This window comes from Camelus bactrianus, chromosome 25, assembly GCF_048773025.1.
Source record: "Camelus bactrianus isolate YW-2024 breed Bactrian camel chromosome 25, ASM4877302v1, whole genome shotgun sequence".
Classification (NCBI taxonomy): Eukaryota; Metazoa; Chordata; class Mammalia; order Artiodactyla; family Camelidae; genus Camelus; species Camelus bactrianus.
The window spans coordinates 15,603,308-15,618,253 of NC_133563.1; the positions used below are offsets into that span (position 1 = coordinate 15,603,308).

The 14,946-nt window shown below is 34.9% G+C and overlaps 1 protein-coding gene across 3 annotated transcripts in view; it reads left to right on the forward strand.

Annotated features, from left to right (window-relative positions):
• The window catches only part of EBAG9 (estrogen receptor binding site associated antigen 9), a 22,452-nt gene extending 11,823 nt beyond the window's left edge, over window positions 1–10,629 (forward strand). For all 3 annotated transcript variants that reach the window (XM_074352915.1, XM_010955841.3, XM_045517277.2), the window contains exons 3-7: window positions 176–254; window positions 1,102–1,260; window positions 2,940–3,047; window positions 6,347–6,438; window positions 10,093–10,629. In XM_074352915.1, coding sequence (XP_074209016.1) covers window positions 176–254; window positions 1,102–1,260; window positions 2,940–3,047; window positions 6,347–6,438; window positions 10,093–10,213 — 559 coding nt within the window. In that variant the 3' untranslated portion in view covers window positions 10,214–10,629. The remainder of the gene's footprint in view (window positions 1–175; window positions 255–1,101; window positions 1,261–2,939; window positions 3,048–6,346; window positions 6,439–10,092) is intronic.
• Window positions 10,630–14,946: the final 4,317 nt, after the last annotated feature.

Here is a 14,946-nt window from a genome sequence, read left to right on the forward strand (position 1 = left end):
AGATATCTGATGCATGTCTGGCTTTTCATATCTTAATGAACAACTGTTAATTATTAAAATAATTCAAAATTTGAAAAAGATCTTCTCTTACAAACCTTTAAGTTACTGTCTGTAGTACTTTTACTGGTGCTTGTTTTGGTAGTTCTTGAAATAAATTATTTCATTTTTGTTTTAGATCTGGCAGAGGACGGAAATTAAGTGGAGACCAGATAACTTTGCCAACTACAGTTGATTATTCATCAGTTCCTAAACAGGTAGTTTTTTTTAAAGTTTGAGTAAGTGTTCCAGAACCATATTTTTCAGACTATATTGCAGACCATCAGTATGTCATGAAATTAATTTGGTAGTCAGGGTCAGGATTTTTATTGTTATTGTTATAATTTTTTTATTCTAAAATTTTTATTTTGTTCTTTATTTTCTGTGTCTTTGCTGAGAGTTTCTATTTTTTTCCTGTTGGTTTCAAGAGTGTTTGCTATTGCTTATTGGAGCATTTTTATAACTATTTTAAAGTCTTAGATAATTCCGACATTTATATCATCTTGGGGTTGGTGTCTGTTGGTTTACTTTTTCCATTCAAGTTGAGATTTCTTGTTTTTTGTTTGCTGAATAATTTTGAGTTATTTCATGGACATTTTGAATATTATGTTTGAGACTCTATCTTATTTAAATCCTGTAAAGATTGTTGTTATTTGTTATTTTATCAAGCAATAAACCTGATTAAGCTTAGATTACAAGTTCCAGTCCTCCTCCTGTGGGCTGTAGTTTTAAACGTCAGTTTAATTTCCAAAACATTTTCTTTTATTTTGTTTTATTGTTTGTTTCTTAATAGATAGAACAGAATGTCTAACTCATAGTAAAAGTAATTTTTTAAACTTTTGACCTAGTTTTGGTATGTGATGTAAGATTGTACTTTCCTGTTCAAAAAAGTTTGAAAACCAATGTTTTATTTGTTTTGTTTTGTTTTGTTTTGTTTTGGAGGGGGGTAGGTACATTAGGTTTTGAAAAACAGTGTTTTAGGAAACTCATTTTTCTAGTAAGTGAGAATGAAGTGTTAACTAGGCTACCCCTTTGTGGCTGACAATATCGATCATTTAAATTTAGGCAGATGTTGAAGAGTGGACCTCCTGGGATGAAGATGCACCCACAAGCGTAAAGATTGAAGGAGGGAATGGGAACGTGGCAGCACAACAAAATGCTTTAGAACAACTAGAACCCGACTATTTTAAGGACATGACACCAACTATAAGGAAAACCCAGAAAGTACGTTAAAGATTTGTGCTTTTGGAGATTAAACCATTGAATTGCTCTTCAGATTCCTATAATTAAAATTAGACAGAATAAACTGTATTTGTTAGAAAGCCTGTTTCTAATTATCAGGGTTTTATTTTTGTGGTGTTATAGAGGTTTGTGTATTCAGGTGACCTAAACATAGATCTAGCAAGTTGTATCCATAAGTCCTAACATTATGTCTAAGCATTTACAGAAATCCTACTGTATGTCCAATTCTAGACTCTAGTCTCTGCTATGGAGACTAAGCTGAGTAAGATACAGTTCTAAAACTTAAAAGAGTTCACAGCTTAGTGATATCTACAGAGTGGTAGCTAGTTTCCATTGTTTATAACCATTACAAAATCAATGTAAGGCTCTGAGAACTTAGAGTAATTATGTGGGTTTGTGTTAGTCATCCACACTTTATTTTATCCCTTTTGAGTTGACTATGGCAGTCACTTAAATATGCAGGGAATTATTAGAAAAAGAACAATGGCTGAGTATTTTCCTTTTTAAAAATAATAGTACATGTACATTTAAAAAAAAGTTTTAATCAAAGAATATAAAAGAGCTTATAATGAAAGACAGTAGACTTCTGCCCCATCACTCTTCATAGCCAGTTTGACTTCCCAGAAGCAGCCACTCATAAATTTTTCTGTTTGGGCTTCTAGTGTTTTTCATTGTATCTATATACAGTATTCTTAAATTGCTGTGTCTTGATTTACCAATAACAGGCATTGTCCACTGACTTCATACTATGCTAAATGGGGGTTTATTTCATACCACCCTTGCCCCTCTTCCCCTTCTTTCAAACATTATAATGTTATTATTCCAGTCTACTTCATCAGTCATTTCTGCTATTTTGAAAAATTATATTTAAAGTTCCATTTCTTATTCAGTCAAGCATAGAAAATACTTCTTATCAATATATTTAATAAAATTGGGACATATTTTTTTCCCCAATTCCCTAATAGGGTTTTTCACCCTCTTTTACATCCCAGCCAGTTTTAGCTGTACGTTTATTTTTAGATTTTCAAAGCTGATAACATTTGCATACTGTAATCATAATTGTTTTTGTTGAGTTATCCAAATGTCTCAGTGCTGAAAAGCATAAAGTTGCATATTTTTCAAGGAGTTTTAAGCAAGTTTCTTAGTATTTTGGAAGTGTGTTGCTGCTCTTAATAGGAATCCAGTGTATTAGTAGTACCTTAGTAAATTATTTAGAATGAAAATGCTTTTAAGCTACAGAGCTAACATTACTGGCCTGAAATAGTTATGTATTCACAGATATCAACATGCTTAGAGAACTGGTTATACTTCTTGGCAGGATAATGATACATGTTCTTATTTAATACGGGAACTGGAAAAGCCCAATTATATTTTGGGGTCTAGGGAAAGTAGGGAAAGAGGAAGGAGGAAGAGGAAAATGTATTGTTTTAGAAAAAAGTGAAATATGATTTTTCTTAGTATGTAACTGATTTGTGTGCCAATTGCCTGGGAATTTTGGTGCCCTTTATAGCCTTTAAAATATTTTTTTTACATTGTCAATTTTAAGAGGAGCAAGGTAGAGCACGTTTTAAAATATTTATAAAATGCTTTGGTCAGTTTGTCTATTTTTATATAGTGAGGTATAAAATATTCCTGTAATTTTATTTTAATTAATCTTTCAGATCATTATTAAGAAGAGAGAACCATTAAATTTTGGCATCCCAGATGGTAGCACTGGTTTCTCTAGTAGATTAGCAGCTACACAAGATATGCCTTTTATTCATCAATCTGTAAGTATGTTAATGGTATCTAGGCAAGTTTTTTGTTTGTTTGTTTCTGTTTTCTTTAGAGAAGAAGAAAACATGAAAATGAATTGAACATAGTGTCGGTATTTCTGTGACTTTGAAACACATTTAGTAGATCAAGAGAGGTTAATCTGGAATTTTACCAGTCCTATCCTTTTATGACATTGTAATTACATCAGGTACTAAGATCAGAGTCCGTTGCACACATAAAAGATAGAGACAAAATGGAATTTAAAAATACGACTTTTAAAGAGATTATCACCAAAGTTTAACTTTAGTAGCAGGTTATTTTTATGTGAGTTATGAATTGTTTCCCTAGTAGACTATATTTACATTTAAAGTATAATTTAACTTAAAGTGCATTTGACCTAAATACAACACTTTTAAGGACAAAAGTAATGAGGAAAGGGTATACTGGTTTTCAACCCTGGAATCTGTCAAAATCAGCTTTGAATTTTTTACAATACACTACTGTGTGCAGGCCCCTCCCCAGATCCTGGCTTAAGTATGCTTTGATTGATTGATTATTGATTATATTAATTATCTATTGTTGTATAACAACCCCACACTTAATGACTTAAACAACAATAAACTTTTTTTTTTTTTAAATCAAAGTTTCTCCAGATCAGGAATCCGGGTATGACTAAACTGAGTGGTTCTGGCTCAGGGTTTCTGTTCATTTCCAGACAAATTATTAGCTGGGCTGTGTTTATCTGAAGGCTTGGCTGAGATTGGAGGATTCATTTCAAAGGTGGCTCACTTACATGCCTGGCAGATTAATGCTGATTGGTTGCATGAAGCCTCTGTTTCTTGCCATGGACTCCTCCATAGGGCCGCTTGAGTTTCCTCACGATACGATCACTGACTTTCCCAGAACAAATGATCCCTAAGAAAAAGAGCAGAGAACATGCAGGGGTGAAGCCACAATGCCTATTTACTACTTAGTCTTGTAAGTAAAATACTGTCACCTCCACATTATCTTATTCATTGGAAGCTAGTCACTAAGTCCAGCCAACATGCAGGGAGAGAGGAGCTAAGCTCCACCTCTTGAAGAAGAGTGTCAGAGAATGTGCAGACACAGAGTTAAACCACCGCTTCTATCTGTTCATCTTTCTATCTAATTTTTTTGTTTAAACTGCGCAGGAACTTCTGAGGCCCCTCTTCCCCGGTGGGGGGGTCCATGTTTATGTACGTTAATTCATTGATCAAAAACTATTCCTACTAATGCCAAATGCCGTGCTAGGTGCTGGTGATATAGTAGAAAGTAAGCAAAGGAGGCAGGTTCCTTGCCTCAGGAGTATGCATTCTAGTAGGGGAGGCACAAGGTTAAATAAGTTATCACACACATAAATACCACAAACTGTGATAACTCCTATACAGTTCCACGATGTCATGAGAGCATAATAGCTCCACGGATAGTTCTGTAAAAGAGCATCGCATCATGGTGTTTTGTTTTTCATTTTTCTGAATTTTAAACTTTATACAAGTTTGATCCTATATGGTAGAGTGGTTCAGACCTCCTCAGTATGTTAGTACATATTTGCCACCTAACTGTAATTATACGTTATTATAACACTAACATAGCTTATTAAAAAGTTGTAAATATGTAACCGCTTCCAGAGTCTGGTAGAGGTAAATAGGGTAGGTGGAGAATGTTCCCACATACTTTCCTTCCAAGCAGACAAAACAAAGGGGCATTGCCTAGGAAGAGAATGGTAGCCTACTGTGCTTTGTTCTCTGCACCAAAAATACCTCACTACCCATTCCACAAATTAGGTTTTTCTTTTAAATTGCACGTTCTTTCTGGAATTTATCATTTGTATTGTTGTGATAAATCTTTCAATACTAAGGATACTAACTTCTGTCATCTTTTACAATTTTCAGTTTGTTGTTGGCTTTATAATTTGGTTTTGATGTTTTTGATGGGCAGATAGATTTAGTTTTTATGTAGCAAATCTATCCATTAGAACTTTTTCTTTTTTACTTAGAAGACCATCTCCACTAGAGGATCAGATAACACTCTTTTTTATGGTCTTAGGAGTTTCACTTTTTTTATATCTAAATGTTTTATACACCAAAAATCAAACACCTCAGTAGAAAAATGGATAAATTTACAAATAAGAAATAGACATCATCTGGTAACATGTAGAGAAGTTTTATCTTATTAGTTCTTAAAGACATTCACAGTAAAATAACAAGACACCATTTTAAATCCTAACATGTTAGGGAAGATAGAAAAGAAGGAAACCTACCTGTTCTGACAACAGTACAAGGAAACAAGACTTCTGCCTCCTGCTGCCAGGAGGAGAAGTTGGTATAACTTTTCAAGAGAATCATTTGTATTTGTTTCAGTGACTTTAAAAATCCTTTTCTTTGATTTAGCTATTTTACTTTTGGAAAGTTATATTAAACAAATAATCAGATATATTTCTTAGAAAATTTTTAACGGGATGGTGTTTCATTTGTGGTTAGAAGCAGAAAATTCAACACATTTTATTTCATTTTTAGGTGTAAGTACTCAAAAGAGAATATAATAAATCTGTTCACAGGTTGGTGCCATTTATTTTATGCACATAATCATTTCCCCACCAACCAAACATTCCAGAATGAACATTTTCATTGGTTTGTGGAAGGAAAAGTAAACTCTTGGAGGTCTGGCATGGGGAACAGTGGAAGGTAGTGGCCAGCCTGTTGGTATTAGGGAAGTGGGACAGGCAAAAGGAGGCACAGCAGAGAAGAAATATTCCAGTGAAGAGTAAATTTTGCCTGGTTTGTCATTTTTCCCTGGGACCCAGACAGACTGTGCCACTGAAAAATCGAAATTATTTGTGCTTAAGTGGAGATGACTGTGCTAGTTTGGAAAATTTCAGTTCTTCCAGTTCGTCACCCCAGCACAGAGTAGTCCAGTCAAGCATCGCTAATCCAGTCTGGATCAGCCTGCCTCTTCTCTCTCCCCCACCCCCACTCCTTCTTCTTACTGAAAAGAGAGAAACAGAAGTGTTGTATTCTTGTCTGTCCCAAACTGCAGGAGGCACAAAAAGAAAAGAAAAGTTAATATAAAATTAATATCCTGGAATATCCTTTAACAAAATAGGAAGAAAGCTGAACTTGCCCAGGACCGTTGAGTAACAAAGTCGTGTGTCTCCAGAAACCCCTCAGTTCAGGCAAAGCAGAGGCAGTCCTTTGGCAGTCTAAGTTATGCTTTAAAAGATACTCTTATTGACTGCTGAGTGGAGAAAGGATGGCTCTTTACTATCGTAATTTTTTTTTTTTTTTTTTTTTAGCCTGAATTAGGTGACTTGGATACCTGGCAGGAAAATACCAATGCATGGGAAGAAGAAGAGGATGCCGCCTGGCAGGCCGAGGAAGTTCTGAGGTATTTGAGTCATATTTACGCTGCAGCTGAGTAGAAGAACGGGTTTTGTTCATGCTGTGTTTAAGGTCAAGAAAGCTCATTCTGCCAAATGTTAATATTTTTCTTCATTCTTATTTGAACCTTAGATAATATGGGATACTTCTTTGTATTTCAGACTACATATGCTATTTTATATGATCAAAACCTCCCAAAAAAACAAGAATTTAAAGCATTGTAGATATAAAAGAATAATCGTGATGAATGAGATCTTATATATATATATACACACGCACAGATATATACACCATATTGCACTGTGTGCTTTATACTTCATTCCCTGTAAAATATATTTATCTCTTAAAATGTCCCACTGTGAAATGTGAGCCACAAGAATACATTTTCTCTGGGTCAGAAATGATACCTTTGGTTTTGTTTCCCTGTGGTCTAGCATAGTGCTGGCACTGCTCGTTTGAACATAGCCGTGAATAGTGTATTGTATTACACTCAACATTTGTATGTGGATCTCAATTGACGTACTCAGACGCCCTGAAGTAGAAAGATAACAAGTCATGTACTTACTGCCCATTCTACAAAAACTATTATTCTGGAGGTTTTCAAATCTGTGTTTTGTTGTTTGTTCTTATTTCTCTGTCTTCGTGAGCAAGGAACTTAATTCTTGCTACTGCTGCATTGGGTCAAAGAGTAAAAAGAAAATTTACCTTAAGAGAGTTTATGACTATCATCACTAATGAAAACTCAGATATTTAAATGTATCTAAATTACTTTTCCACTTTTAATGACGTTATAGTAAAATACAGTGATTTTTTAAAATACTGTTTTTATAATAGGGATAGAAAATGAATTACCCTTTATCTGATTCTTAAAACAATCTGTATTTTTGTATTTTCCTTTCTTGTCTTTACCAATAAATTGCAATTACCTTGAACAACCAGCAGAGGGTGCAGCTAAATAACTGGGAGTTAAGGCTGACCTTTTCTTATTTTCAGCATTTTTTTTCTTTGACAGGAAGGTATCATGTTTTAAAAGTCAGTAAAGTTATAAGAGTTTTAATTGTTTAGTTTCTGTTTGATCATTATTCAGTATAAAGGAGATGTTTTTAAAATTGTAAACATTAACATGTATGAATCATCAAAAAAGATGTCACTTTTTTTTTTTTTACTCTTTTTTTGGATAATTCATAGCTAAAGAAGTCTGAGTATTTTAGAATATTTTGGGGAATCTAGTGATGATTAGTGTCATCAACCACAAGGGTGAACGAAGGGGCTATTTATTTTGAATCCAGTAATCTTAATAACAGCATTGTAGAGTTTATGAGTTCACAAGTAGCTGAACTGTAAAAAATCCTTCTCTTTTTCTGCCCTATACTCTTGCAACCGGAACAAAACGAGACCAAAAAACTCAAACTTAGGGTTTGATGATAGAACAGACTGGGAGAGGGAGCCTCTTAGTAATAGATGTGCTCCATGCTGCACGTTGCATAAGCAGAGCCAGAGACACCTGGAGGCTTCCGTACGTTGTTACCGCCCCCAGAAGAACCCTGAGAATTTTTAAAGTGTATCCATAATCCATATTCACTAACTTGTCCTGTTTCCCACTGCCGCTATAAGTGCTACTAGTACTGTGGACAGTATCACTGAGGAAAAAGATTCTGGTTCCTTAGTGATTCCAGACATGTATCTGGACAGGAAAAATATATTTTGTCTGCAGCAATGTCTAAGTTGCTTCTTGTGCCAGGAATGTTAACTGTTGATATTTATATTTCAGCTAGTAACCAGGTCAAAACTTGATTATCTTATTTCTAACCTAGCCAGCCCTTTATAATTCTTTTTCTCTCTCCTTTTTTGACACTGATATTTTGGCATTTTTATTGCAAATTATCAGTTTTGCTTGAAAGTGAGCAGAGCTAGTGAAAAGTAGATTTTTTTAAACTATTCTTTTGAAACTTTAGTTCATTGATGGTGATGGTCAAAATGTTGCCTAAAATAAATCTCTCTACCTTCTGGAATTTTGGTCATTTATACTTCTGCTTACACCCAGTTTTTTCTTTTCCATTTTGGTTTATTACAGGGTATTGAATAGTTCCCTGTGCTATACAGTAGGACCTTATTATTTATCTATTTTATATAGATATATAGTTTGTATCTGCTAATCCCAAGTCCTAATTTATCCTCCCCACCCCTTTTTCCCTTTCATAACCATAAGTTTGCTTTCTATGTCTGTGAGTCTCTTTCTGTTTTGTAAATAAGGTCATTTGTGTCATATTTTAGATTCCACATATAAGTGATATCATATGGTATTTTTCTTTCTCTTTCTTACTTACTTCATTTAGTATAATAATCTCTAGGTCCATCCATGTTGCTGTAAATGGCATTATTTCATTCTTTTTATGACTGAGTAGTATTCCATTGTGTGTGTGTGTGTGTGTGTGTGTGTGTGTGTGTGTATCATGTCTTGTTTATCCATTCATTTGTCAATGGACATTTAGGTTGCTTCTATGTCTTGGCTGTTGTGTATAGTTCTGCTGTGAATATTTGTGGTGCATATATCTTTTCGAATTATTGTTTTCCTCAGATACATGCCTGGATTGCTGGATCATATGGTAACTCTGTTTTTAGTTTTTTAAGGAGTCTCCATACTGTTTTTCATAGTGGCTGCACCAATTTATATTCCCACCAACAGTGCTTACTCCTGTTTTTAAGTATGATTGAGAATTGTATGTGTATTTCACTCACTATACCCAGCTTTGAGCTGTCTCAAATGTGGGTAATCCATACTGGATTTTTCTGTATATAACCCAGTGTGTTGCCTATCCTTTGCCCACCTGTGACCTACTACAGCTTTCTTCCTCACCCTTGCATACTTGTTCTTATTTTCTCATACCCTGAACCTTCAGATCCATGACTAACTTCTATTCCTTTCCTTTTTCCTATTTCATCATCTCATTTCTACTCCTACTCATACAAAGCAATCAATAAAGATAGAGAGTTTTAGTGATTGTAGATCAGTGGAGTTAGAGAGGGACTGGAGGGCGGTATTTTCTAATGTGTAATTAGCAAGTGCCCACCATTTTGCCTCTTCATTAGTAGAGCTGGTCAGATGTTAATCTTACATTGATTTCTAGCTTCTAGTTGGAAGGCATGTCTTAAGTTCCCATTTTCTTTGTGCTTTGTATTCTGCACATCTGTATTCTTGACATCCTTTAGCTGCCTGTTTTTAACTCTTACAATAATAGAAGATTTAATCATAAATATGAGGCTTTTCTGAATGGTGTCAGAAAGAAGGTGTAGTCCAATGGAAGTCATGTTTCAGTGAAAATAGTCTGAAGAAGAGGGGTCAGAGTATGTGAGTTCTTATCCTTGTGCTTAATCTTACAACTTTGGGCAATTCACTTAGCCTGAATGCCCCATTTTACTTATTTTTAAAACGGAGATAATACCTTTTTTATTTTGTAAGTTGTATTCTAAGGATTAAAAGAAATACTGTTTTTGAAAACCTTTGAAATTTTCAAAGCAGTGAGACAAATGAAGACTTTTTAAACTTACATTTTATGATAGTAAAAAGGCAGTGCTGTTTCTTTCTGGAATTTATTTGCCATTTTACTTTTACCTGCGTGGTATTTCCTAAATGTAAAAATAGGAATATGTTTCTCTTCAGGCAGCAGAAGATAGCAGACAGAGAAAAGAGAGCAGCAGAGCAGCAAAGGAAGAAGATGGAAAAGGAAGCACAGCGGCTAATGAAGAAGGAACAGAACAAAATTGGTGTGAAACTTTCATAACAAGTGTTCTTCACATGTCATAGCGCCAGTGCGAGAAATGCGGGCTCTACCAGCCAAGCAACATTTGTGTGGGTCTAAGAGTGTTTTCAGAGTACACATATGCTGCTTGACTTCAATGCATTCACCAGGCCACCCAGGGCACCAGGATGCTCTCAAAGTCCCTTGAACTCTTAGTGATTGAGACTCAAAAGAAGAAAAAAGACTTAAGAGACAATATTTTCTTCATTGTGCTCCAACTGTAAGACAGTTGTTTGCTGTAGAGAAATTATTACAAATGGAATATATCAGTACCTCTTCAGGCTAGTGTTGCTAGCTGAATAAATGGGTATAAATAATTTTATGGTGGGAAAGGACTCTGCTGTCTATAATGCTTTCCTTCAATGTGCATAATGATAAAATAAATAATTTTAAATATTCTTTTGTTTCCATGATTCCCTGACCTAAATCAGACAAACTTGCAGGGCTTTAGCTTCTTTTTTTCTGTTGTCAGGAGCTGGTGTTGGCATACATTTCCTCTAATTTGAAATGACATTGTTTATGTTTGATACAACGTTAAGGATTTTGGCTTTCAAGAAAATGACATTAAATGCAATAATTTTATTTATCATAACCATTTTGTACATCATTGTTTTCTTTTAGAAGGTGTAATGTTATACATATTTGTAATTTATATTGCATGTATAAACATATTGAAAGTCAGCTAAAATGGCAAATTTATTTTACATTATTATAACTCATGAGTTTTAAAAACTAGTACTAGTAATTCTTCCCCTTCCTTGTAGGTTTTAAGATGTTATGGTATCTTTAAGTACCTTAGTTCCTTTCCTACAAAAGCCATTGATTTACAAATGCATAAAGCCTTCAGTTCTACTATTTCAAAGCTTTTAGATGATTTCTGTATCAGTTTTATATATCCAGCATAATGCAGGTTACCTATGTTGTTGGCTAAGATAAATTACTGATTCATTAAATTATAAACCAAGATAGGAGAAATAATACTTTTTTTTTTAAATGTTGACTAGCTCCACAATAGTTTTAAGGAAATAGATACATACTGTGTTCATAGGGAAAAATGTAGATTTGATAGTTTATAATCTCATTAATTTTGTCTCCACAATTAAAATATATCCAGCCTAATTTTCTATGGCTTTAGAATTCTTTAAGATTTTACTTTCTTCAAAGTTGTTGCCCAGAATTAACATTTTGTGGGGTTCTTAAATGTCATAGATATTCTACAGCCCAAATACCATGAATTTATTTGAATTAAAGTGATATCTCATAGTAAAATCACAAACTATACAATGAGTTCCCTAAGTCCTTAGCCTGAGCTTCCAGACTAAATGCAGTTGTGAAATCGGTTGAAATTTAACTTTGGTAAAAAGCTTCCCTGTGTAGCCCCAAGCCATATTTTTAGTTACCATGTTTATTAGAGAGTTTTTGTCAATAAACTCCGAATTAAATAGAGTTAGACTCAGATTTTTAATAATAAGTGAATTCTCTTCTCTCATTTGTATATATTTATTTTTAGTTATTATGGGAATGATTTCTCTAAATTTGGGGTTCCTAAAGGATAATATCTCCTTTAGCACAATAAATTTTACTGCTTTTCCCTGATAGTGGACAAGTATTGAAGTCTGCTTTGGTCATGATTTCCATATTGAGATTTTGTTTTTTGTTTGCCTTTTGATTTTACTTTATTTAGAAATAAAGACTGGATAGAAATTATAGTCTGTATGATTAATTAGGAAGAAAGAGAGTTTTCTCATGGAAAAAATGGATAACAGTTCTGGAATTTTTTTTAGCCTCTGTTGGTCTGTAAACTAAATTCCTGTATTGAATTGGGTATACTGTCCCAAAGAAGTCATGGAGGTATATACCTTTGATAAACACTTTATGGTAGCAAATTGGCTCCTTTAGCTTCTAAATTTGTGGTTTCTGTTTTTATTTTCTTCATTTTAGTGAAGGATTACCAGTTTTAGAAGCTCAGTAGAAGTAAAACAGAACTATGGGCAGGCATAGATGGAGTTAGTCAAGTGCTGCCCGTCAACTGAGCTGTGCACTTTATGGACTGAGATAACAAATAATCAAAAACATGAAACTTACTTTGTTTATACATTTCATGGTTTCTAGCCATTTCTTACTAAGCTTTAGCTGGGAATATCCTCTAGTTGACTCCTGGTTCTTTTTCAGGATCTGGTTCAGAGTGATAGGCACAGGAACAAGTCATCTCTATGCACAGGAAATTCAAAGGACATGCTTTGAGTCGGTGGTGTGTGGAGAGAAATTGTTATGGTTTCTTTTTCTTAGGTCAGTTTTGGCTCATTGTAAGATATTAACTTCTTCCCGTAATTGGTTCCATTTGTTAAAATATTCAAATCTTAATTTGAATCCTTAATTTATGTAGCAGTGCAGTTTCCAAACTTGTTGACTATTCCTGAGTAAAATGAGTGCTTACCTAATTTTATGGAGAAAAATGACATCATCATTAGATACACTGACACCTGAAATAAATTAAAAAAATTTTGATTTCAGTATTTTATTGTAGTGGTAAATAAGTTAAGATGTGCATAAGAATATAGATATATTTAACTTGCCCCATTTAAGTTACAGCACACAAGTGACTTTTCTTCCTTTTTGAAGCTCTGCAGTGCGTTGAACCTCGTAATTGCCTATCTGCCTTGAGTGGAAGGAGCCCTTGTGGAGTGAGGTAGTACATAGGTGATCATTTTCAAAACTTTTCCATTACTGCTTTCAGTAGGCGATGTGAAAATTATTAAGACTGCTTTCTTTTTTCATTTTCTCCATACAATCAACAAGCCAGAAATAGTGCTGGTTCAGAAGAATTAAAGGTCAGTTTAAAATGCCGGCACCTATTGTTTAGAAAGTGAGGCTGGCGAACCATTCCAAACACTGAGCTATTTGATTGCAAGGAAGGGGAGGGAGGGCCGTACTGCACCATCGAATTATAGAAATAGTCCAGTTGTTAATAGTTGTCATATCCCAGTCCATTAAAGCTCTAGTCTAGCAAAAGTTTAATTTTTCAGTTGTTCAAATAGCTTTGATCAGAAATGTCACTTTCAAGGAACAAGAGTGAAAATGTCTTTGAAGGTGAGTCAGGTAAGATTACCATGGGGAGGAACTCTGGGTCCACAAGGAGCAGGAAGTTCTCATGCCTGCCTTTAATAGTGTCCACTAGGAAAGCCCCGGACTGGGGGTTTTACAGCATCATGTCACAGCCATGATCCCAGGTGCCTCCATGGCCTCTGTATGTGGAGGTGGAGGGAGAGGTCCTTTTCACAGTCAAACCTACAGAGCAGAGGCAAACATCTCCATTAAGTATTCATTTATTTAGGACAGTAGGGGATGGAGTCCTTCAGTATGACCCAGAGTACTTACTCTTCCAGTGAACTGAGAGTTACCACACAGGGGCTCTTACATGAACCGGCAGTTTTCTGAGAACCTGGTATATAGTGAACTGGTTTTCGAGCTGTTCTCAGCAGTGGAAACACTGCAGGGAATGAGAGAAAAGCAGAAGGGAGGTCTCCAGGCCTGGTGCCCTGTTCCCCAAACTTCACTTTTATGTGTTTTTTCATATTGGATTTTGTATGTTGAAAAATTATTTTGAAAGAGATAGGCCTTTTACAAAATTTAACTGCTGCTGAAATATTCCAGTCTTTTAACACAAACTGTTTTTTGAGTAGCATTTAAACCTTTAATTTTAAAATTGTTTGAAATCATTGTTATAATCATGATTATGGGAGAATCAGTAGTCAAAGCAGAGGATTTCTTCCATTGCTTTAAAACTAATTATCTGATGTAAACTTGTTATATTCTGTTTGGACTTTCTAATTGTTCTTTTTTTTTTTTTTTTTTTTTCAGAAACATTGGGAGTTTGTTGACATTCCTTCAAGATTTGATGCTATAAACTGATAATTTTTAACTGTCTAGGTTGCTGCTTCATTGTACACATTTGCCTGGTAAGACGGGGAATAAGTGAATTTTGTAAAAGTGCTCACTGAGCCAAAATGGAAGTTACAAACTACCTGAAAACTTTTAAAATGAAAAATCCTCAAGAGAAAAACGAATCAGACCCAACCACACTTAGGCAGTGCCCGTGACAAGTTCAGATCACAGACGTCCTTCTCCTGCCACAAATGTCAGAAACGCTTGGTATCTGAGTACACTGCCTTCTCCCCCCTTTCTGAACAGCTCAACTTGGAAAGGTCAGCATATCCCTTTGGGAAAAATCTTTTCTTGTAAATTGGACTGTTTGCACACATAACTGTAGGAAATGTTTAGCATTTGCTTTGATGGGACAGCAGTTTGTTCAACAGAGTGGAATTGTTCTTCTTTTTCCATTTTCCTGCCTGTTTGTACATCACGGGCACCCAAATTACGGAAAGCAACTTAGAGGCCCTTCTTTCTGTGGGATCAGATCATCCTGTCCACAAAACCAGCCAACGCCTTGGGCTTCCGAAATGCCAGCTATGTTCCATCTTTTATTTACTCTGAGGGACTCATTTGTGACACACTTTGTTCTGAATAAAAGCAGTAATTTTCCACAGATTATAAATACTGGAGCCCTGGAAAAGGAGGAGGAGGAGAAAGAGGGGAAGGAAGTAGCGAGAAAAAAGAAAAACAGAATGACTGCTCCAGGATCTCCTGCTTTGCCTTTGCACAGATTTGTTTCTGTGTGTATGACGGGTGTTACACAGTGTCCAGTGTTTCAAATG